The sequence below is a fragment of the Dromiciops gliroides genome, chromosome 2 (genome assembly GCF_019393635.1).
Source record: "Dromiciops gliroides isolate mDroGli1 chromosome 2, mDroGli1.pri, whole genome shotgun sequence".
NCBI lineage: Eukaryota > Metazoa > Chordata > Mammalia > Microbiotheria > Microbiotheriidae > Dromiciops > Dromiciops gliroides.
The window spans coordinates 158,326,883-158,352,105 of NC_057862.1; the positions used below are offsets into that span (position 1 = coordinate 158,326,883).

General features: G+C 39.4%; 1 protein-coding gene across 1 annotated transcript in view; it reads left to right on the top strand.

The window, feature by feature from the left end:
• Nucleotides 1-25,223, top strand: part of MYO1E (myosin IE) — a 238,269-nt gene that overhangs the window by 64,171 nt on the left and 148,875 nt on the right. Inside the window, exon 2 of the mRNA XM_043988760.1 lies at nucleotides 20,190-20,333. Coding sequence (XP_043844695.1) covers nucleotides 20,190-20,333 — 144 coding nt within the window. The remainder of the gene's footprint in view (nucleotides 1-20,189; nucleotides 20,334-25,223) is intronic.

Below are 25,223 nucleotides of genomic sequence, written 5' to 3' on the forward strand. Positions count from 1 at the left end.
TTCACAAGATACCCAAGCAGAGAAAACAGGAAACATCAGTTAAAATGGGAAATAGCTGTGGGCAGAATTACTGTAATTCCCTATTTTACTTTGTAGTTGGCATCAAATAGCAACATACTATATAGCTGAATGAGTGACTCAAACTACATTACAGTGCCTTTCAAGTCTGTCCTTTCTTCTGCAGAGGGTCATACATAGCCAGGCTTAGAATCCCCAACTGATGCCTTTTTAGAACTCCTAGAAGCTGTGATTCAAAATGCCATTGTTGTATTGTCTTATAGCAGGAAAACAGTATAGGTCTGTGACTGGTTCTGGCTTCCTCTTCCTACCCCTTGTCCCTTTCTTAGTGGGCAGTATTCAGTATGTGGAGAATTACCACTTAGTCTACTCACTGACTGCTTAATGTAATTTAAAGAATTTTTAAAAAGATAAGAAAGAGGGCAGCTAGGTGGTGCAGTGGATAAAGCACCAGCCCTGGAGTACCTGAGTTCAAATCCAGCCTCAGACACTTGACACTTACTAGCTGTGTGACTTTGGGCAAGTCACTTAACCCCCATTGCCCTGCAAGAAAAAAAAATTTAAAAAAAAAAAAGAGAAGAAAGAGGAAGAGAAAAAAATTAGCAAGATCAGTTCACATATTGAAAAAAAAATCTGACACTATATTCAGTTTTCTCACACCTGTGGACCCTTACTTCTGCAAGGGAAGAAGTGGATCTTTTCATCTCTCCTCTCCTCTCTTCTCTCTCTTCCCCCCTCCCCCCACCCTCTCTCTCATACACACACACACACACACACACGTTTGTTACTTTATTGTTTCATTGCCTACTTTTTTTTCTTTTGTACCTACTTATTCTTAAGCTAACTTTGGCTTTATCCACATAAGTTTGCTCACCAGAGCCACTGAACTCAGGAGAGAATGTGCTCTATAGCTAATAACATGAATCCATTTTACAGATGGGAAAACTGGATCTTCAAGGTTAAACGCTTTGCCCATGGTCAGACATAATAGCCAAAAAATGTCTGAAGTGGGATTTGAACAGCAATTCTTTGATTTAAAGTCCTCTTTCTTCTACAACATACTCTTTTCCCATATTTTCATATTTCAGCTCTTCTGTTGAATTAGATTGTAGGCTCCTTGAAGACAAGGACAATACTATGCTCCCCCCTCACCCCTGTTGGACAATATTAAGTTTTTTGTTTTGTTTAGGTTTTTTTGCATTCACCATGCCACCCATAGGGCAGGTAGGTGGTGCTGTGGATAGAGAGCCAAGTCTGGAATCAGGAAGACCCGAGTTCAAATCCAGCCTCAGATACTTGCTAGCTGTGTGACCCTGGGCAAGTAACTTAACCCTGTTTGCCTCAGTTTCCTCATCTGTAAAATGAGCTGGAGAAGGAAATGACAAATGACTCCAGTATCTTTGCCAAGAAAACCCCAAAATGGGGTTACAAAGAGTCACACATAACTGAACAACAAATGCCACCTATCGTGGTTTTAGGCCACCCACATACATAAAAGTTATTAGTGATATGAATTACTGGAAAATTACAAGTCTCTTATAAAAAGTTAGTAAAATTTTTGGAAAATATTTTAATTCATAGAAGAGGTTCATCTTGTAGACTCATATCAGAGTTAAGAAGAGACCCCCTCATCACACAGAGGAGGAAATAGAATTCCCCAAAGTTAAGTTACCCAGAGTCAAACAGCTATCTCTCTGGGCCTTCTGACTGTTCATCTCCCCAATCCAGTATGTATTACCTTGTGCCTTACTTATTCCAAAGACATTTATAAACTTTTTGCCATTATTTTATGTTTAGGTCCCTAGGATTAACTGGATAGAACATTGTTTTTTGATATAGCTCCTTTTCTTTTAATGGGACTTTTCGATTAATCCAGACCCAACAGAATATGTTTTTAAACAGATATAAAATAGTTTCACCAAACCTTAGTCCAGTCCCTTTCCTCTCTTAACAATGTCATCATATTCTTGCTTTTTTCAACTGCCAGCTTTTGTGCTTATTGATCATTATTGTTGAATCGTTTTTCAGTCATGTCCAACTCTTTAGGACTCCATTTGGGGTTTTCTTGTCAAAGATACAGGAGTGGTTTGCCATTTCCTTCTCCAGTTCATTTTACAGATGAGGAAATTGAGGCAAACAGGGTTAAGTGACTTGCCATGGGTCACACAGCTAGTAAGGGTCTGGTGCTGGATTTGAACTCAGGAAGAGGAGTCTTCCTGATTCTAGGCCTGGCGCTCTAAGATTCGTGCCATGTTAATCAGTCAACAAGACTTATTAAATACTTTCTCTGTGCCAGGCACTGTGCTAAGTACTGTATATGCCAAAAAAAAAAAAAAAAGGACAAAAGACAATCCCTGATCTCAAGGAGCTCACAGTCTAATGGAGGAGACAAAATGGAAAAGACCATGTACAAACAAGATAGACACAGGATAAATTGAAGATAATGATCAGAGGAAAAGCAGTGGTATTAAGGCAGAACCAAAAAGCCTCACTATAAAGGGTGGAATTTTAGTTGGGACTTGACACTAGAGAAGCTGAGAGTCAGAGATGAGGTGGAAGAGAATTGTAGGTAGTGGGTAGTCATTGAAGCTGAACTGTGATGAGAGCTGCACAAGTGGGCCTCAATGCATCCCTTCTGTTCTTATAGGAATCTGTAATTATTGTGGATGGAAAAATTTATCACCCTGTGATCAACCTGGTAATGAACATCTTTTAAAGTAGCTGGGCTGATCCTCAGATGCTAAGTCCTACAGCCTGTCAACCTAGCTTCAACATCTTTACAGCTTGTCTTAGGCCCTTCTAAGCCCTTGAATTCGGTTGATGAGACCTTTAAGTATCCAGAATTACCTTTACACCTTGTTAATACATCAAAGTAGTACTTCAACAGAGGTCTTCCTCTCTACTGAACATAGCTTCAATGCCTCCTCCAATCTGGAGGCCAGCTTTGGTGTTATGATGGTCCGACTCCAGATGTCCTCTGAGTTACCTACCTACCCAAGTCTTAGGATACATATTTTATCATTTGGTCTGACTCTGTGTAATCTAAATGTTGCATCTCATCCAGCACCATGTTGTTCTACGCACAGTTGGAGTGTAATAAATGTTTGAAATGAATCTAAATGTCAGTGACAACTTAACTTGTTTTGTTTTGCTTTCTCCCAAATGGGATAGTCTTAAAGGCAGCCTTAAAGCAGCTGGTTGGCATAGCTGGATCTGGAGTGAAGATCTTAAGTTCAAATTCAGGCATTTACTAGATGAATGAGCCTTGAGCAAGAAGCTTAATGTTTCTCAGCTTTTATTTCCTTCTCTGTAAAATGGGGTTGATAATAATAGGACTTTGGAGATAATTTCCATAAAGCACTTTGCAAACCTGAAAGCACTGTCTGAAGGTTAGCTATTAATATTAGCCATAATCATTATTATTGTTATTTATTACTATAAAGTATGACATGCACTCAAAACTTTGAGATGACCACTTTCCAGTTCCAAAACATAATTCCAGGTATAAAAAAAATTACACAGAATGAGACCACAGTTCTCCCTAAGGTCATAGAAAACTTTTATAGTAGTGTGGGGTAAATATACAACAATTTTCTAACATCCCAGACCTGTTTAATTTCCGTGAAAGTTCTGTATAGCATAATAATTCCGTTCATCACATGGCTTGTGTATAATATTTTTCTTTGGCATTGATATCTTTCAAGTCAGGTTGAACAGGCTTCCTTGGCCTTGTTTAGCATGACACCAGATTTGCCTGTGGGCAGATTTTTCTGCTTTTAAGCCATATTCTTCAGCTGTCTGATGAAAGGCGCCTTCTTTCCCAAAACCAGCAATTGGACTGGATAGAAATCAAGGGACCTGAGCTCTGCCACTCATCTAAGACCTGGGAAAAGGGCTCTTAGCCTTTATTCCCACATTTGCCATCTCAAGGTCCTAAGAAGAGTGGCATTATCAATATGATAAGATAAATGAACTAACAGGATTTCTTCTTTTTTTTCAATCTATCTTGTGGCAAGTTGGAGTTAATACCCTGCTTGGGAAAGGCGCGTTCTTGGCTAATCCTGAGCTGCCTGTTCCCAGCACAGTCCAGATTCAGAACCTGACAATACAAACAATAGGAAATGGTATGGAACAGATTTATTTTTTGGTCCTGGCACTTAAAGTATGGCTACCTCAATCCTCTTATCTTTGGTTGTAGTTTTTCCCTCTCCAAACTAAGTATGCTAAGAAGAAAACAGGGCCAAGAGTTAAAAGGGATCTAAGCAGGTAATGAATGGTCCTGTCATATTCGGCTCTCTAATCAGACCCCATCCCAAGTATTTGTATTTGGTTCTGAGCACTGCATTTTAGGAAAGACACCAATAAACCAGAGAGCATCCAGATGAGGGAAACCAATGGAAAGACCTTGAATTCATTACATATGAGGATCATTGGAAAGAAATGTTTAACCTGAAATAAAGACTTCAAAATAAGATGATAGAAAGACCTAGAGTTCATTTCATACGAGGATCATTGGAAAGAAATGTTTAGCCTGAAATGAAGACTTCAAAATATGATGATATATGTCTCCAAGTATTTGAAGCATTGTCCTTAAAAGAAGAGTTAGATTGGGGCAGTTAGGTGGCGCAGTGGATAGAGCACCGACCCTGGATTCAGGAGGACCTGAGTTCAAACCCGACCTCAGACATTTGATACTTACTGGTTGTGTGACCCTGGGCAAGTCACTTAACCTCACTTGCCTCACCACCACCACCACCACCACTCCCCCCCAAAAAAGAGTTAGATTTATTCTGCTTGGGCCAACAGGGCAGTACTAGGAGCAATGTGTGGAAACTGCAGAAAAGGGGAATTTAGACTTGATGTAAGGGAAGATATCCTAACAAGTAGAACTATCCAAATATGTAATGGTCAGCCTCTGGAGCTAGAAGGGCAAGTCAACAAACATTTATTAAATACTTACTCTATGCTAGGCACTGTGCTAAGCACTGGGGAAACAAAGAAAAACAATAAAAGGAAAGCCAAAAACCACCATAGCCCCTCCTCAAAGAGATCACAGTCTTAATGAAGAAGACAACATGAAGACAACTTTGTACAAATGAGATAGAGATTTACAAAATATAGATATGTCTACATATACACAGTAAGTTGGGGATAATCAACATAGAGGAGGCACTAACATTAAGGGACTTTGGAAAAGCTTCTCCTCTTCCCCTCAGGCAATGAGGGTTGAGTGACTTACCCAGGGTCACACAGCTAGTAAGTGTCAAGTGTCTGAGGCCAGATTTGAACTCAGGTCCTCCTGAATCCAGGTTGGTGCTCTATCCACTGTGCCATATAGCTGCCCCCTGGGAAAGCTTCTTGAAGAAGATGGGGTTTTAGCTGGTACTTGACAAAAACCAGGGAGTAGAGATGAAGAGAGGGAGACTGAGTGTTTTGTGGGAAGGACAGCAACCAGTCACTGGTTTGAAGAGTACATGGAGGGGTGTCAGGTGAAAGAAGGCTGGAAAGGTAGGAAAGGGTCAGGTCATGAAGGGTTTTAAAAGTCAGACAGAGGACTCTCTATTTGATCCTGGAGGTAATAAGGAATGACTGGAGTTTATTGAAAGGGAATGGGGAGTGACATGATCAGACCTCAGACCTATTTTTAGGAAGATTATTTTGACAGTTGAGTGAAGAATGGGCTGGAGTGGGGTGAGGCTTGAGGCCTGAAGACAAACCATCAGGCTATTACAAGAATCCTGGAAGGAGGGGGTGAAAGCCTGCACCAGAATGGCTGAAGTGTCATAGGAGAGAAAAAGGGAAAGGGAAGAGAAAAATATATGAGAGTTGTTGGGAAGGTAGAATCACAAAGACTTGGGTTCCCTTCACTGGAGTTCTTCAACAAAGGCTTAGCTGACCATTTGTTGGGTATGCTGTAGAGGGGATATTCAAGAATCCGTTGTCTTGGATGACATCTGAGGTCCCTTCCAACTCTCAAAATCCTATGATTCAATTCAAGGAATACTCTGCCCCACACTCTCAGAGGTCAACCAAAATGACCTATCCAACACTCTTGCCGTAGACCTCACAATGAATTCATTCTCTTGCCCTGTTTTATTTAGTTCATTCATCTCCTGGTCGTAGCCACTGGAAACACAGATGCATGTTGGCCAGTTCAGATTACCCAGGTATCATAAGGGGGTAGTCTCATGTCTGGATTAAGGAAAGTCACCTCCTCCCACCCTCAGGCAGCATTGTGTTCATTTTGCCACCGTTCTTTCTACAGCCTCATTTGCAACTATAGTAATCCCACAATACAGTTGAGATTTTAATCACACTGGTCAGGAAATTCATAGTGAAGGTTACTACAGCAACCTTAAGTCTGCTCTGGTAAGCATATTCCTTACAATGGGGCCTTTCATGACTGCTTTCCCTAAACTGGGCAGTGAAACATGCTATTCAAAAAACAATGAGGCAGAATAGAATGGAAAGGAACTGGGCATTGTACTCTGGCCACTAATGCCATATGTTGCATTTTGTCTTACTGTCCAAGCTTATTGCAAACATTAATTCCATTTCCCAGTAATATGCTCTCAGGGTCTTCCTAACTCACGTGCCTACCATTTAGATTATGTTGTATTGAACTATTACCATAACACTTACAATAATGCATCTAAACTGAGGAAACTATCCAAGTGCATTTTAAGAAAAAAAGGGCAAGGACTCTAGTAGAGGTATACAATTGTGAGACTTAAAAAATGTGTGCATCCCAAAGGACTAGCAATGAAACATACTATCCACCTCCTGATATTGATGGAACACAGACTAAAGCATACTATTTTCCACTTTGCTTTATTTTTTCTTTTATTCAACTTTTCATATACAAAATGACTATGGTAATGATTTACATAATATACCTATAACCTATATCTGATTGCTTAGCGCCTCAGGGAGGGGGAGGGGACGGAGGGAAGGAGGAATAATTGGAACCCAAAACTATAAATAAAAATGTTTATTACTTTTAAAAAGTGTGCCTTTAAAAACTTTTTAAAATGTGTACCTTTAAAAAGACACACGTGCCCCCGTGTACAAATTCTCCTCAGCTAAATAGTGGAATTTACATTGGATTCCCAGATTTTTTTTAAATTGCATTTTTGCAAATAATAAAAGACATTCTATTTCCTCCAAGACATATAGGACCTATCTGTGAAACAATTTGTGCTGACTTTTGGATAGTTTTGTGGGGTTTTTTCCACTTAGGTTTCTTATAAGAAAACATTACTGACCTTTCCAGTTTTTAGTTGATTTTGTGTACTTCGCACTTGTACCAACCCTGAAAGATCTGTGATTTCTTTAGAAAGGGAGTTAGATTTAATAGGAAAGGGAATTGAGAGGAAACATTTTTTTTTCCTTCTGCTTTTTCTTTAGAGCATTTATAGCATTTTATTTTATTTATTCATACTGCCTGCTTTATAACCAAACAACTTTTCTCTGTTGTATCCTCAGATCTCTGGGGTTGCTTTTATTTCCTTCCTTCTTTAATGTTTCCCTCATGTATAATTTAAATCATTTGCCTTTTATCTTCCCCAATCTCTCAAGCTATTTCACCTTCTCCCTCTCCTCAGCATGTTTCTTTCTTGCTAGGCGTAGTTTTTGAAAATGAAATTATATTGCTTTTCCTTAATGGAAATACAGCCGTTAGTTGGACAGCCTTTCCTCCCCCTCTTCCCCCTTGCATTTTGCCTTTCATTCCTGATTCCCATGAACCCTAATTGATGTGCAGTCACTCCCAAATATCTGGGTGTTGGTTATTTGATTAGTAACTAATCTGTAGCCTTGGCATGTCTCCCAGGAAGGGATCTGGGTCAATTCAGTGTGAAGAACCTTGCTGCAGTGCAGGGAGCTTGGAGGAATCTGCTAGGCTTGTTTTGCCTCCTCTGCTCAGCTTTCTAGACTCAGGGAAATAGCGAAAGGGGATATTTGGGGGGGGGGGGCAGTTTCCTAGTGCTGGATCCTAATGGTGTTTGTCAACTAACCTCTATGCAAACGTATAATAGCAATTGCATACAACTGCAAGACTGAAAGAAAACAGGCCTCCAATTATACATAGGAACTCTGTGTAACTGACCTTGGGCCAATCACATCACCCCTTTGGCTCTCAGTTTGTTCAGCTACATAAAATGAGGGGATTTGGACTATATCAGGAGTTTTTAACCTGGGGTCCATGAACTTTAAACATTTTATAACTTTCAATTAATTTAATATAATTCAACTTTATAACTTTCAATATAATTGTTTTTGTTTTATAACCCTATGTATTTTATTTTATGCATTTAAAACTTATTCAGAGAATAATAAAAAAGCCTATATGGACCTAGACAGAGGAAAAGGGCTCCATGCCCCCCCAAAAAGGTTGAGCCTGTGGACTAAATGATCTCTGAGGTCACTTCTAGCTTCCAAATTCTATGATTCTATGACTCTAACCTCCTCCATGATCCCTTTAACACTGCTCCAAATCAGTATTTCTCCCCAAATAGGTGAGAGTCTGATTGGTCAGGGTTTTGGTATATAAATAAGTTTCTGAATGTCTTGCTTTGGGGCAAACCATAGTCTGATTACCAGGTTCTCTTTGACTTCTGATAAAAGTAGTGCCTTCCCTCTACGGATTATCTCCAATTTATCTTGCATGTATCTTGTTTGTACATAGTTATTTTCCTTGAGTATAGGGACTGGTTTTTGCCTTTCTTCATATTCCCAGCATTTAGAACAATGTCTAGCATATGGTAGGTACTTAATAAATACCAGTTGACTGACTAGTACCTGACCAGAGCTTCTACTATGTACTTTATGATTTTAGGGTTGCATAGATGACCTTTTTTGAAAATCAATAAGTATCTTTGCTTCTTGTCTTGTTGGGAAATACTGTGAGGTCATTTTGCCCACTACTTGTGCAACCTCATAGTGCTGCAGATAACTTTTTGATTATTATCAGATGCTGGGAGTTGAGATGACGACTCTCATTTTAAAAATCTTTTCCAACTCTGATTTTTAAACTCTTTTTAAAGAGATGTGCTACTGTAACAACCTTGAAGATGTCTTCTGTTGCAGGAGGCAGGATTTAGGGTGAGAAAGTGTCATAGTCATTTAGGGCCTTCCTGGTTCCATCTTTCTGAACTAATCAACAAATAAATATTGAGTGCCCACTATATATGGCCAGGCCACCTATAGTGATTTATTAATAATAATGATTTATTAAGCATCTCCTGTGTGCATGTGAGGTATGGGGGATACAAAGAATTGAAATAATCTCTGTTCTCAAGGTGCTAACATTCAACTTCTAGCAAGAACAAAAATAGTTTACTGTGTAGACTTTCAACAATTTCAATTAAGTAAATTTTTTTTTTAATTAAGTAAATATTTATCAGATGTCTACTATGGGCAGGGCACTCACTTGTGTGTTGGTTGTTAGGTATGCAGGGATGAAAAAATCCCAGAGTTTCTCTCTTCCATCAAGGACTTAACAATCTAGGAAACTTTATTTTTAATTGATGTTATTTGATTTTTTTAAATCCTCATTTCTGAATATATCCCCATCCACTTAACCTACCCAAGTGAAGCATCCTTTGTGATGCTGATGGTAGTAACACCAGTGAGATGTCTCAGTGTTTTTACCAGCTATTTCTTCTCTCATTGGCTACCCAATTTTCTTGGGAATGACTGGGGCAGATCTCCTGAACCAGCAGTACAGTCCCAAGAGACTTGACTAGGCACAGACTGAATTTTGCTGGGCGGTCTGCCTCCTGTTCAGGCAGCCATGTTGGCAGGAAGCAAGACACTTGAGTTTTGGCTGGTGCTCCTGTTGCAAATACTTCTGTAGGTCAACCCCACTGGGGCGCATCAGCTTAGATCTTGCAGCCAGCCCTCTGTTCTGAAATGGATTACAGTTGGCAAACAGGAAGCCTTGTCGTTCCCAAACTCCACAGGCACATTTTGGACAGTGAGTAGAATCAATGTGATCCTAGACTGTGTCCAGTCACAGCAGTCTAATAAGAATCATAAACAGCCAAATGTAGATGGAGAATCCTTGTGATGTGACTCCATGGCATGGACTGCGTCTGTATATCCTCAACTTGCCTGTGATTAGTTGTAATTGTCCTTCCTCGATCCCTTGGTTTTTCCCTCACAGATTGTTCTTCGAGTTCATCTGCTTAAGAGACTCTATTTGACGATTTCAGCTTGAAGTTTGACAATTTCAAGGATATCTATTCTTCATTCTCACCTCTCCAATTTCTTTGAAGCAAACTTTGAAGCACACCCTGTATCCAAGACTGGGTCTTTGGAAGTTCTAATCATTTTCTATAGCATCTCTATAACTCTTTATCTTGGATCTCCCATTTGTTGAGAGAGTCAGGAAATACTTGAGTTCAAAGGATGCCTCTGACACCAGCTATGGGACCGTTGACAAGTTGTTTAACTTTGCTGGGGCTCAGTTTTGTCATCTGTAAAGTGGGCCTAATAATGCCTGAAGCACCTATATCACAGTATTGTTAAAAGGATATAAATGGATAATGTATGAAGATGCTATATAAATCTTACTTTCAAGGAATTCTGTACCTCTTATATTTGTTAACCAGTTCTAAAGTCAAGACTTTCTTGTGGTTTGTAAAATTAACGTTATTTCCTGACTCCTGTATCTATGTATTCTAGAGCCTGAGATTACCATACATACTATGTTCATTTTGTGAATCATCCCACATTCTGATAAAAATACTCTTGTATTCCATGTGTATTCCCAGTTCTCTTGGCAAAAGGTCTCTAAGTAAAGAACTATAAGAAAATTTCCCCTGCCTTCCCACACCTATTTCATTCACCAAAAGGAATAATGGAAATCACCAGTGCATCCCTTTTTCATCTGGCCTTCAATTCAGCAAACATTTATTCTGGATCTCCTATGTGCCAAGTGCGCAAGCACTGGAGAGACAAAAACAAAAATTTAGCAGCCTTTACTCTCACTGAGCTTACATTCTAAGGGAATACAACATGGACACAAATAAGTAAATTCAAGGTAATTGGAGGAGGGAGAGAATTTTACCAACTCTACTCATAATGGTGGGGGTGGGGTGAGAACCCAAAAAACATTGACCTTGAAAATCCAAATTCAAGTCTGGGTTCCAACCTGACTTAGAGTGCCTTATGTGACTACAAGTAAATCACACGTTTCATCAAACCTCAATTTCCTCATCTGTAAAAAGAATATGATGATATTTATAGCACCTACCTTATAGGGAAGTTGAGGGAAACAGAGACCTACCCAAGGTCACATGGCTAGTAAATGGCAAAGCCAGGTATAAAACTCTGTTGTTCCCTGGGGCACCAGGGTCACTGTTTCAAGCTTCTTGTGCTGGGGGATAAGGGCTGTGTCATTGGCTTTCTACTCTGAGGCCTCTATGGCTTGAGGATTTCTCACCACCATGGGCTTGCTCCTGGCACACTGGGATGGCTAGGCCTGGTCGCCCCTGTCCTGTGGGTGGCCCTCTAGCTGGCAGACTGACCTCTCAGATCGTGCTGGTGGATCTCACCACTGGCTTGCTGAGCCAGGATCAAGGGGCCTCAGTTGCTCAGCTGTGGTCTAGAGCTTCCTGCTGACTTGCCCAGATCCCCTCCACGGTGCGCTGCACTGAGGTGTGCTGTGCTCCCCTTTTGCCTGAGTGAGACCGACCTTTCCTAAAGTCTTCTAAATTATCTTAGGTTGGAAGATTGTATCTCTCTGTCTTTTTGTAGGTTCTGTAGTTTGAGAATCCATTTAGAGGCTTGATCTAATGTTCTTTTAGAGGGAACCGAAGGAGAGTTCAGGCAACCTGCTGGCTTCTGTCTGCCATCTTCAGTTGTTCCCAATCCAATTTGCTCTCACCGAGGCAGGAGAGGAAAAATAACCTTCAAACTCACTGCATTTGGTTTGAAATATAAACTGAATTTGATTGAACAAATCGATTTTACACCTATTCATGGGCGCAGAATTCTTTCTGTAAAGATAACTACAATAGTTTCACCCCTTTTGGTTATGACAGGTCTTCCTTTCTCAAGACTGGATGTGACAGGAAGCTTTAGTCTGTCTGAAAAAGGGTGATGTCACTTGCCCATTTGATAGACCACTCTGGGATGGGGAACTGGTACTTCCGGCCTTACTCCTTTTCATTATTGGACTGACCAGTCGAATCCTCACTTCCTTCTCTCATATTGTTTATTGTTCCTTTCTGGAGTGGGAATGCTGAGTATATGTTCTCCTCTTTTCTTTCTTCCATTCCCATCTACCCTCAGCCCAGGCTTCAGGTGTGTACCAATCAGATAGAGCAGCTTTCATTCCCAGGTACCACCTCACCCAGCCCCAGGACAAAGCCATCTTCCATATCCCAAGGGATTAGTTGGGGGAAGCTGGAGAAAATGTTAACTTCTTCTGAATGGAAACCTTTTAGGAAATTTGAGATTCCAAAGTTCTCTAAAGCTAAAAAGTGTCTAAATAAAATGGCCTTAAACGTAAATAGTGGACTCCTCCTACAAAGTAAAAAGCTATCGACAATATCTCACCCTTGTAGGTGATGTAATTTAAGATCAAGTTGTAGAAAGTGTTTAAACCCCCACAGCTCAATTTGAAAGCAGTTAGAAGATGCTACAAAGGAGGCACATTGTTATATCATGGCTTCTTAAACTTTTTCCACTCATGACCGCTTTTTGCCTGAAAAATTTTTACACGACTCCAGGTATATAGATACACAAAATAGTTATACATAATCTTTACTGTTGCCAAATTTTTTATGACACTCCCCCCCCCACCATTTTAGTTACATGACCCCATATGGAGTCGCAACCCATGGCTTGAGGAGCTTTGTACTAGATAGACCTCCAATGTGAAATCAGGAAGACTCGGGTTCAAATTGTGCTTCGGATTCTTAGTAGCTGTGTGACTTGGGGGTATACCAGTTTACCTCTGACCCTCATTTTATCTGTGAACAGGTAATAATAGCATCTACCTTATAGGGTAATTTCGAGCATCAGATGAAATACTGTATGATATTTATAAATAAAGGTCAGGTGTTGGTGGTGCATTTGTTTCAAACCCTGTATCTGAAAGTTATATTCCAAGGTTTTTAATGGAGACTTGGAGGCAAAGCTGTGTTCAGAGGATGTCTCTGACAAAGCTGGGACTGAAGCTGCCTTCTGCTTACCTGTGACTTGAGTGAAAAAGGAGTTGGTGTAGGAACAAAGATGAAAACATTCAAAGTGGGCTAAATTATTTAGGTACCCAGGCCATGTCTAGTTCACTGATCAATTATCTGCCATTTGTAGGGAATAGCTGGATGGAGGGTAGTAGAGTACTGAGCCTGAAGTCAGGAAGACCTGAGTTCAAATCCCCTTACTAGCTCTGTGACTCTGGGCAAGTCACTTAACCCTATTTGCCTTAGTTTCCTCATCTGTAAAATGAGCTGGAGAAGGAAATGGTAAAGCTCTCCAATATCTCTGCTAAGAAAATCCCAAATGGGCTTACAGTCAGACATGACTAAACCACAACAAGCTTAGAAATGGTAAATAGAAAAACAAATAAACCTGATTCCAAACCGAATGCCTCATCCCTTATCAAATTGAATGCTTTCTAAGGTAAAAATGGAATAAGGGAGTAGAGAAGGGGAACTCAGGGCTGCTTTTTTATGGCCACAGAAGAACAGCCCTGTAGGATTTGTAATCCCTCGTGACTAAAACTGAAACAGTTGGAATTCTGTGAAAAGGTAACATTTATAATGCTGCAGCATCTAGGGTTTCAACTTTTTGTGAATGTAAGAAAAAACACCTGTAGGTTTGACCTTTGTAGATAGTAAGAGTTTGGGTTGGTGGGGAGGACAAAGTATGTGTTTCTTTCCCTACTGAGGCACCATTATTTAAAATTAAAGTTGTGAGTGTGGACTGAGATAACAGAATGGTGACCCCATTCTAGACATGGCGGACAACCAGTGGAAACATACCTGTCTTCAGACTCTCTTTACCATACATACATCCAGCATTTTATAGCTTTTGTATGACCAGAATTCACTAGCTTTGCCCAGTGCACATTACTGTGTGTACGTGTCTGGATGAAGGGCAGAGTTAGTAGGACACTTGCAGAAGTCCGAACGTTCCAAGTATTGGTTTCTGTAACTGCTCTCCTTCTGCTGCCCCAGTTCCAGCACAGAGTATATCCTTTCAATGAGGGAATAATCATAGCTTTGTTGAATGATTCACCTCTCCTCTCCTTAGGTCACACCCTGGTAAACACACACCATTTAGTGACATCGCACCAATGAAAGTCAGGCAGGGAATCAGCAGAGGCTTTGGCTCTGTTTTAAGGGCACCCACAATTGCCTTTACATGCCTTGGTGAAAGCTTGTTCTCAACGTATGGGGAAGAACTGAGTCACATGCAGTACAGGCTGTACTTCATTTTATGTAATAGGTGTGTTCTTCCAAAATTGCACCGAGATCAGTTTTTTACATGTGTAGTTATGCATTAAATGTACTAATCAAAGAAGCTCTGTTCTGAATCCTTCCTCTCAGTCAGGGATTCTTAACCTTTTGTGTGTGTGTGTAATGGACCCTATGGGATCAAGGCTATTGCCTCCTCAGAAAAAAAAATTTTAAGAGTATAAAATAAGATACATAGGATTATAAAGGAAATCAATTCTTTTGAAATTGAGTTATCAAAATATATTTTTAAAAACAGATGCACAGGGGCAGCTAGGTGGCACAGTGGATAGAGCACTGGCCCTGGAGTCGAGTACCTGAGTTCAAATTCAACCTCAGACACTTAACACTTACTGGCTGTGTGACCCTGGGCAAGTCACTTGACCCCAATTGCCTCACTAAAAACCCAGATGCCCCAATCCCAGGTTAAGAACCTTCACTCTTAATTGGATGAATAATCAATTCAAATTTTGTTTTTAAGGTTGAATAATCAATTTTCTTACTTTAATTCATCATATCTTTAGTGAGTGCCTATGAGACACTGGCTTCAGGTGGTACTTGTTTTTTAAAACTTAGAAATGACACTTAGAATGATGAGTATGGAGTAGAGAAATAAGACATCCTGAATCTAGATAGATGTCTAGAACTAACAAATAGTTTCCTATTTAACCAGCTTCTTTTAAATATCCTTCCCTACCTTCTCCTCCTCTATATCTGTTGCCTTCCCTAATTAAATTGTCAGTCAGCCAGCAAGCATTTATTAAGCAACTACTATATGTAACCTAGGTGGTACAGTGGATAGAGTGCCAGGCCTAGAGTCAGCAGGACCTGAGTTCAAATATAGCTTCAGACGCTTACTAGGTGTGTGAGCCTTTGCCTCAGTTTCCTCATCTGTAAAAATAGCTGGAGAAGGGAATGGCAAACCACTCCAGTATCTCTACCAAGAAAATCCAAAATTATGAAGAGTCAGATCAAACTGAAAATTACTGAATGAAAACAATGTACCAGGGACTGTGCTAAGTGCCAGGAATACAAAAGAAGGTAAAAATACAGCTCCTGCTCTCAAGGAATTCACAATCTAATGGGAGACAACATGCACACAACTGTATAAAACAATGTATATGTAGGATAAATTGGGGACCCTCTCAGAGGGAAGGTGCTAATTGTGAGTGTCTTTCATTTGGTAATCATCTTTGCTTTTGTATTTGTATCCCCATGCTTGGCATAGGGCTTGGTCCCATAGTAAACACTTAGTCAATTCTTTTTCTTTTAATTCATTTATCCATTCATCATGCCTGGTCTCTGGAGGACACCTGCAATAGTCTCCTCTTACTCCTCAATCCAACTTTGAATCACAGCTATTAGGAACTTTAAAGATCACCTAGTGATCAGTAAACTATGGCCCGTGAGCCCAGTATGGCCAGCCACCTGTTTTTTTGTATGGCCATGGGCTAAAAAATGGTTTTTGCATTTTTGTAAAATTACAAAATTAGGGGTTTTTTTTAATGTAAAAGCTACCCTTGGCTCGAAGGCTATACAAAACAGGCCAGATCTGGTCTGCAGGCCATAGCTTTCCAAAACCTGGACTGTAACCCCTTCATTTGAGTTGTCAAAACCAAAACCTAAGAAAATGAAGTAATTTGCCCATTGCCCAAGGTCACACTACTATTCTTTCTGTTTTAGAGCTGGTGTTCTGCCTTCTCTCTCCTCCCACGAGAATTAATGTTTAATGAATGAATAAATGGAAAAGCATCCCCATCTACCAGGTTCTTACATCAGGATGCTTTCCAGAGTCCCTCAATTTCTTCTCTACTTACCTGATGAGTGATGAGTCATTTTTTCCTTAGGAAAGTATCTAGTCCCATCCCCCTACAACCTTAAATATCAACCGTACATTGTATATACGGCACTAATGAGCAATTTCCATGTCCAACAGTAACAGGAGTGTTCTTTCACTACATCATGTTGGCTTGGGCTGGGCTGGATTGAGCTGTCTGCCCATACCCTACACATTAAACAGTGGCCAGAAATTACATGGTATATCTTAAAAGAAAGATCAGTGAGAGTTAAGATAATCATGGGGGCAGCTAGATGGCACAGTAGATAGAGCACCGGCCCTGGAGTCAGGAGTACCTGAGTTCAAATCCGGCCTCAGACACTTAACACTTACTAGCTGTGTGACCCTGGGCAAGTCACTTAACCCCAATTGCCTCACTAAAAAAAAAAGATAATCATGGAAAAGTCTTGGAGAAAGTGAATCCTCTGCAGGACCTTAAGGATTCTTAAAAGTACAAGGGAAGGGGTAGCTAGGTGGTGCAGTGGATAAAGCACCTGCCCTCGATTCAGGAGGACCTGAGTTCAAATTTTGCCGTAGACATTTGACACTTACTAGCTGTGTGACCCTGGGCAAGTCACTTAATCCTCATTGTTCTTCCCCCCCCCAAAAAAAAAAAGTACAAGGGAAGAAGGGAAAGCAGTTTCAGTTTCTGAAACATAGGAGAATGGGGTGGGAGGCTGAATTAGATGAGTTCTGAAGCTCCTTATAGCTCTAGATTTAAAATCCTTCAAAGGATCAAAGACTTAAAATGGGAAAGGAATTACTGCAAAAAGGGCATTGATAGGGTTGAGAGCTAAAAGATCACAAACCAAGAAGAGGGAAAACAGGCAAAACTGTAGATCAATTTATTAATATTAATGCAAAAATATTAGCAAGGAAACTATCAGCATATATTTTTTAAGAGTTACTCTCTATTAGACAAGCTAGTAGATGGGTGTGAATAGTTTTCAAAAGAAAGATAAACTATAAGTGACTAGCTGAAAAAAAAATTCCAAATTACTAATGGTCATAGAAATGCCAATTAGACCACCTTTTGAAAGCCTATCTCACACTCATCAATGGAACAGATCATCAAGGTAACATAGGAAAACTCATTGTTGGGTGGATTATGAAAGATGGACACACTAATTCACTGGTGGAGCTATGAATTGGTTCAACTATTCTGTACCATAATTAAGTAGAATTACACAAGATAAATTACCAAATTATTCATAATTTATGGAATCTCACTAGTGGGATTATATTCCAAAGAGGTTATTGACAACATGAAAGGTCTTTGTATAGGTAGTCTTCATGGCATTATTTCTGATAAGAAAAAGTTGGAAACAGCAAAACAGCAATGATAAATAACGAGGGTCAATGTTAGTATCATACTTTAAAAATTAGAGGACATATCCCTTTTGGTTAATAATCCATATTCAAATTTTTCTCAGGGAATAACTTTGTCACTCTTTTGTTTTTGTGTTTTTGTTTTTTGCAGGGCAATGTGGGTTAAGTGACTTGCCCAGGGTCACACAGTTAGTAAGTGTCAAATGTCTGAGGCTGGATTTGAACTCAGGTCCTCCTGAATCCAGGGCCAGTACTTTATCTACTGCACCACTTAGCTGCCCCTCAGGGAATAACATTGTAAAAGAAATTCATTTAGGCATTTGTTAGGAAGTATCTGTTGAGGTATCAGAATGTATCGATCAATGTATTTCGGGGAGAAAAAAATTAAAATTAAATAAATAAAGGCAGAAGTAAAGGAGAGGCAGCATGGTACAGTAAAAGGAGTGCTATCTCTCAAGTGAGAAGACGAGTTCAAATCCTGTCTCCAGCACTTAATGATTTTGGGCAAGTCACTTAAGTCTCCTCAACCTCAATTTGCTCATCTGGAAAATGAGAGCACTGGACTATTTGCCCTCTGAAGTTCCATCTATCTTTCTAATTGCAATTCTATGAATATTATAGAACAAAGCAGAACAGAAAGGCAGGTCTTCCTGGACCTGGAGAGACATTTGAAAGTGTGGGCAATTAGAACAGCAGGACTTCTCACCCCATGGAGAAGTAAAACACCTCCATCTTATCCATTCCTCGTCTTTTATACTCTGCCTTCATTTAGAACATTCCTCAGGACTTCTCTAAAAAGGCTTGGTTTCTAGAGTTTCGTATTTTAAAAAGAGTTTGACAGGATTTCAAAACAAAAACCCCAAAGTGTTATCCCAGTTCTTCCCTATGCCCTGCCGTTCTAAGTATACAGGTCCTTTTTCCTTCCTGGAGGTAGGTGATTGATGTGTCTAAGCTAGAAGAAACTACAGTGGTTACAGAGGTGCTGGGATACAACCACAGCAAAGGAGGCCTATTAAACAATTAAGACTTAGCATTAATAAAGCACTTAGAATCATATGAGGCAAGATATGATCATTGAATACATTTGATATATTGATGATATAGGATGCTACTGAATTTATTGCATATATTTAGTATAGTAAATAAACCTGTAATAGATTGGTTATATCTAGGTACCAATTAGAGAGAATAATGATTCCCCTAAAATGATTGCATGGGTTTTTTTTCCTTCCTTTTGTTCTAATTAATGTGGAAATATATTTAACATGATAGTAATGTATAACCTATGTCAAATTACTTGTTGGCTTTGGGAGGGGGAGGTAAGGGAGGGTGGGAGAAAAATTTAGAACTCTAAACATATCTTTACATATAATTGAGAAAAATTAAAAATTAAGACAAATAAAATTAAATGGTTGCATGTATTTGAATTCACACTATTTGATATTATAATTACATATAATATAGTGATTTATTCTAGCCCAATGGGAATATGCAATGGAAATTGTTTGCATTAATTGGGACTCATCTATATTTTTTACATTGAATAAACTTCCTCTGTATGTGTTCAGTAATATAACCAATTATTTAATGTCCACTGTATGCCAGGCACCCATGGGGGCTATAAAAATAAATCAATTTAAGATAAGTGACTACTTAGTGTCTACTCTATGCCAGGCAACTGTGGGGTCCATAAAAATAAAGGCCCCTGCTTTCAAAGAGCTTATAATGGGACAGAAGTGTGGGTGGGAGATGGAGAGACAAGTTGAATAAGTAAACACAAATTTATACAAAATTAAACAAAATACTTTGGAGGGAGAGTCCTAATAACTGGAAGGATTGGAAAAGTCTTTGTGTATATGACACTTGAGCTTAGTGTTGACTGGAACCAGAGAGGTGAAGAGATGAGGCTGAGAAGGGGAAGCAATGCAAGCATCTGGAAGAGTCTATATAACCTCACGGAAATGAGAGGTGGCATGTCAGAGTCTGAGGAATATTTAGTGTGAAAAATGAATCTTAGAAAGTGTTAATAGCTATTTTCACTTACATGTTTATGTACATATAAAACTTTTGCTATATGTATGTACACACACACATATACATATATATATATATATATATATATATATATATATATATATATATATGTACACACACAGTGTATGTGTATACACAGAACTGGAAAACTACACTTGGCACATAGAAAGGGGTTGATCAATCTTTTTTTATTCATTCATTTAACTTCATTCATTCACAAAAAAGTTGTAAATAAATCTTTTTTTTTCTTTTTGGTGAGGCAATTGGGGTTAAGTGACTTGCCCAGGGTCACACAGCTAGTAAATGTCAAGCATCTGAGGCCAGATTTGAACTCAGGTACTCCTGACTCCAGGGCCAGTGCTCTAACCACTGCGCCACCTAACTGCCCCTAAATAAATCTTTATGGAAAAGTTTAGGAAGTCAGAAAGTAATTGCATTTTTAATTATAGAAGAAAAATGTACCTTCTTGATAATCACGTTTGGGTTTTGTTTGTTTTTTTCAGGGAAGCAAAGGACATTATCGATACCATTGGCAGAGTCACAATGTCAAGCATAGTGGTGTGGATGATATGGTGCTCCTGTCCAAAATCACTGAGGACTCCATTGTGGAGAATCTGAAGAAAAGATACATGGATGACTATATTTTTGTATCCTTTGAGGGTTTGATAAAATGTTTATAAATGAAATTGTAAGATCCAAACCACTGAAGAAGGAAGATGATAATGAATTCTGTATAGTTTTCCTGACGTTTAACAGAAAAAACACACAGATTTCTTGGTTTCTGCCTAATCTCAAAAGTCTTCTTTAGCACCACAGTTTAAAAGTGTCAATTCTGGGGTTGCTCAGCTTTCCCTATAGTCCAATTCTCTTAGCAATACATTGCTAAGTGGAAAATCATAGTTTTGACTATACAGACCTTTGCCAAGAAGGTGATGTCTCTGCTTTTTAATATGCTGTACCAATTTGCCATAGCTTTCCTTCCAAAGAACAAGCATTTTTAAATTTCATGGCGGCAGTCACCATCTGCATTGATCTTTGAGCCCAAGAATATAAAATCTGACACTTCTTCCATTTCTTCTCCTTCTATTTGCCAGGAAGTGATGGAACCAGTTACACAAGATGACTTTTGAAAAATTTGCTTAATTTTAAAGCCAGAAAATTCTATTATCCATGCCACTTATTTTCTGATATTAAGTCACACGTGTAATGTTAAGGTTCAAATCCTTTATGCACAATAGTCCCCAAGAAATAATCTTTTAAAAAATACATTTCGTGTCCTTTATCTTTAAATTATTATGAGTCCCACCACCACCAATGAACCTTCCCCTGTGACACTGAATAGCAATTAAATAAAAACCTCCAATACAATGATCACATTTGCCAACGTATACAATATTCTATCCTGGTGGTCCTCTGCTTTTTTGCTGTGAAGAAGGAGGTATGTTTCATTATCTATTCTCAGAGACTTTCACTAGTTTTTCATCTACTCAGAGTGAAGGCTTCCTTTTACTAATATTTTCATTTACCTCATAAATGGAAGTCATTCTGTATATTGTTCTCCTGGTTCTGCTTATTTTGTCCTGCATCGGGTCATAGAAATCTTCTCATTTTTCTCTGAATTCCTCATTCGTTACTTCTTGCCACAGAAGATTATCCCATTACATTCACATACCAATTTTTTCAGCCTCAGTCAATAGGTACCCACTTTGTTTATAGTTTTCTGTCACAGTCAAAAACAGTACTCCTATTAATATTTGTGACAGTACTCCTATTAATATTTGGTACATAGCACAAGGTCATAGATGTAGAGCTGGTAGGGACTTCAGAAGCCAAATGTTCTCGTTTTAATCTATGTCCTCATTTTACAGATGAGGAAACTGAGCACCGGGGCAGTTAAGTGGCCCCGTATAAGAACATAACTGAATGTGGAGGACATGAAAAATTTGGTAATAGTAAAAGGTTGTGTATACCTATTTTATATACTTATATACCCAGGGTCAGGTAAAAATTTTTCCATCAAAAAGGGGTTGCAAGTAGAAAAAGTTCAAGAAGCTCTGACCTAGAGCATACCAAGGCTTCAGTTCAGCACTGCTATCAGCTGGTTTGGATCTAGAACCATGTTAGGGATGTTATGAGTTTTCCTACTGTCCCCCCTCCTGGTGCTGCCTGGGCTGCTAGCAGAGAAAAAAAATTTGAGTCAGGACAGAGTCTTCTCGCATAATAACATTGTTAATGGCTTTCCAGGTTTGAAAAAAAATTCAGGGAATTAACAGAGATAATCCCATTTTTTTAAAAAGTCCAGGAATAGCGGCAGCTAGGTGGTGCAGTGGATAAAGCACCAGCCCTGGATTCAGGAGGACCTGAGTTCAAATCCAGCCTCAGACACCTGACACTTACTAGCTGTGTGACTCTGGGCAAGTCACTTAACGCTCATTGCCCTGATAAAACATAAATAAAAATAAAAGTCCAGGAACAAATATGTATATTTTTAAAAGACAGATGTGTATGATTTTGTTTTGTTTTTTTCAAAATTATCCCATACTGAAAAGAAATAATAATTTGCCAGTTTTTCTGCATTCTTATGTTTGTCTAAGGAAACCTCGGCAGCAAATGTATTCCAAGGAATGCCTAAAATTCTTGTCTTTCTTTTTCTTTCACTATTGGCATGCCAAAGGCAACTTTTAAAAAGATTTTTAAAAAACAATGTGGAATTTTAATACAAACTTGGGTTACCTTCATTATGACAGAAGACTATCTGGAGCTGACATCCTGGGACTAGGGCTGGGTCCCAGATGTGTCCCAACATCCAGGGTGGTACAATTCCTTTCCCCTGGGGTCATCCCTTCCCAGAGCCAAATCTGAGAGGCCACCCCCATCCCCACTTCACTGTACTCACTTGGCCCACCTGGCTGCCATCTGGATATCACAAGACCACACTTGCCCCAGGATGAGGTATGAACTGTCTCCCCTGGGTGTCCAGATCATGTGGGACACCGGTTAGGAATGTCGGTGTCAAAGGTGACTCAGTGTACCACACTAGCCAATCATAGTAAATTCTACCCTACCCCTTTCATAGTCACTTATCATCTTCTACCCTCTCTTCCCACTCTATGTACTCTATATAGATTCCTCTCTTGTGTGCTGTGAGGGACAAAAATCAATTTCGAGTTAGAGGACCTGAATTTTAATTTAATTTAATTCTTCCTAGCTATGTGACCTTGGGCAGGTCACTTTTCCCTCCTAGTTTCCTCATCTGAAAAATTAAGGAGGCCATTCTAGCTCTTAATCTAATGATGCTATGACCTTTAAAAACTTGTTTAAACTGATCCCATTACAGGTCATTAATTTCACCATGGCCCTTTCCTAGGGTGCTATCAAGCGTAGGTCTTGATTTGCTTTTTTCCAAAAACTGCCCATTTACGTGGCATGTAAGCACTGGCTACTTACACAATGGCCTCTCTGCTAAGGGGTCTAAGGTTTTCCCTGTATTTCTGTGTTGTGTCCTGAAAGGACATTTGCAAGTCAGCTGTTTGGAAATGGGAATGCATTTTCCCATATATCTCTAGTGGTTAAGTTTTCAAAACAACCTATAAAAGCAGCATGTCAGCTACAATTATGGATAGCTCAGCAAAAGGGAATACTGGATGACTGGATATGTGGCTCCCCTGAACCCCCACAGTCTCCTGCAGTAGCCACAGTGGTGGTTATTCTTATAGTGAGAAGGAAGCTGGGCAGCACCTCCTTTCCCAACAGCAATTATCCCTCCCAAGGAGATCATAAGTTTCTTGAAGTCAGGGGCTGCTCTTATTTATCTTTGTGTTTAACATCCCCCACCCCACCTCCCACTTTGCCCCCCATAGCTTCTGGCAAAGTGCCTTAGAGTTTGTGCACTCTCAATAAATATTTCCTGATGGATTGCTTATCAAGACATGCTTTTTGAGTTTACACAGCAGGATGAAAACCATGATTCATTTCTGTGGGCTAAAATATGTACCTTAATTTTAATTGCCTAAGTTTCTGCTGACTAAGAATGTGTTCACCAGCATTTGCCCACGTTGGTGTTAATTTCTCAATGAAAAAGGAAATGAGTTATTTGAGCACTATTGACTTTTGCGGGGGAAATTTTATGGATTCCTTTTAATTTTTGTATCACAAGCATTTTCAAATATATCCCTCCTTTCTCTTCTTTTCCCACTCCATCCCCCACCCCAAAGTGATCCTTCCCCTGTAAAAAGACAGTTTGAAACAAAATCAACCCATACATCTCCTGGCTCTGTCAGTGTATGCAGCATTCTATGCCCATAGTTCCCCACCTCTCCAGTGAATGGGGACTTCTCCTTTCCTGTACATTGTTGTACATCCCTGTATATCCTATTCACTGTATCTTTCTCCTAGTTCACCTTGTTGCATTAGTTCATACTCTTCTTATTTCTCTAAATTTCTCTCATAGTTATAGTTTCTTGTAGCACAGGAATATTATACATTATGTTTATGTAGCACAGTTTGTTTAGGGTACCCACTTTGTAATTTTTTTATACCACAAAAAATACCGGTTTCTTTTTGTTTGTTTTGTTTTTCACAAAAAGTACCATTACAAATGTTTTGGTATATATAGGCCCTTAATTTCTTTCTTTGACTTCCTTGAAGTATATACCAAGCAGTGGGATTTCGAAGTCAAATAGCATGAACAATTTAGCTCTCCTTTTTTTTTTTATACAATTGTTATTTCCCCAAATGCTCTGACCAATAGTGACTCCATCAGTGAGTATATTAGTGACACTGGATTTTGGAGAGGCTATGTGAGTTGCTAGGTGGTGCAGTAGATAGAATGCTTGGTCTGAAGTTAGGAAGACTCATCTCCCTGATCAAATCTGGCCTCCGGGGCAGCTAGGTGGCGCAGTGGATAGAGCACCGGCCCTGGATTCAGGAGATCCTGAGTTCAAATCCGGCCTCAGACACTTAACACTTACTAGCTGTGTGACCCTGGGCAAGTCACTTAACCCCAATTGCCTCACTAAAAAAAAAAAAAAATCTGGCCTCAGACACTTAATAGTTTTGTGACTCTGGGCAAGTCACTTAACCGAATTTGCCTCAGTTCCCTTGTCTGTAAAATGAGTTGGAAAAGGAAATGTCAAACCACTCCCATAAAGACTTCTCTGTAGGGCATCTGCCCGGCATTCTAGAAACCTTCATCCTCTCCTGGTTGCATGTATGCTCATGGGCCTCACAGGATTTCCATCAGTTACCACTTGTTTTTGACACATCTTTCACACTCATTCAATAACAGTTATTCTATAGAAATTAGGACCCATTCAACATAAAATGTTTTTCAACCCTTCTGAAAATAAAAATAACTCCTGTTTCTATAGCACTTTAAGGTTTGCCAGCTATCTCGATTTACAGATGGGGAAATAGGCTCAGGAGAAATTAAATGACTTGACCAGGGTCAAATAGTGAATAGATGTTAGATCCAGGTTTTCTTATTCCGTATATACCACACTACCTTAATAACTCCCATAGGTGTTTATTTAAAAAAT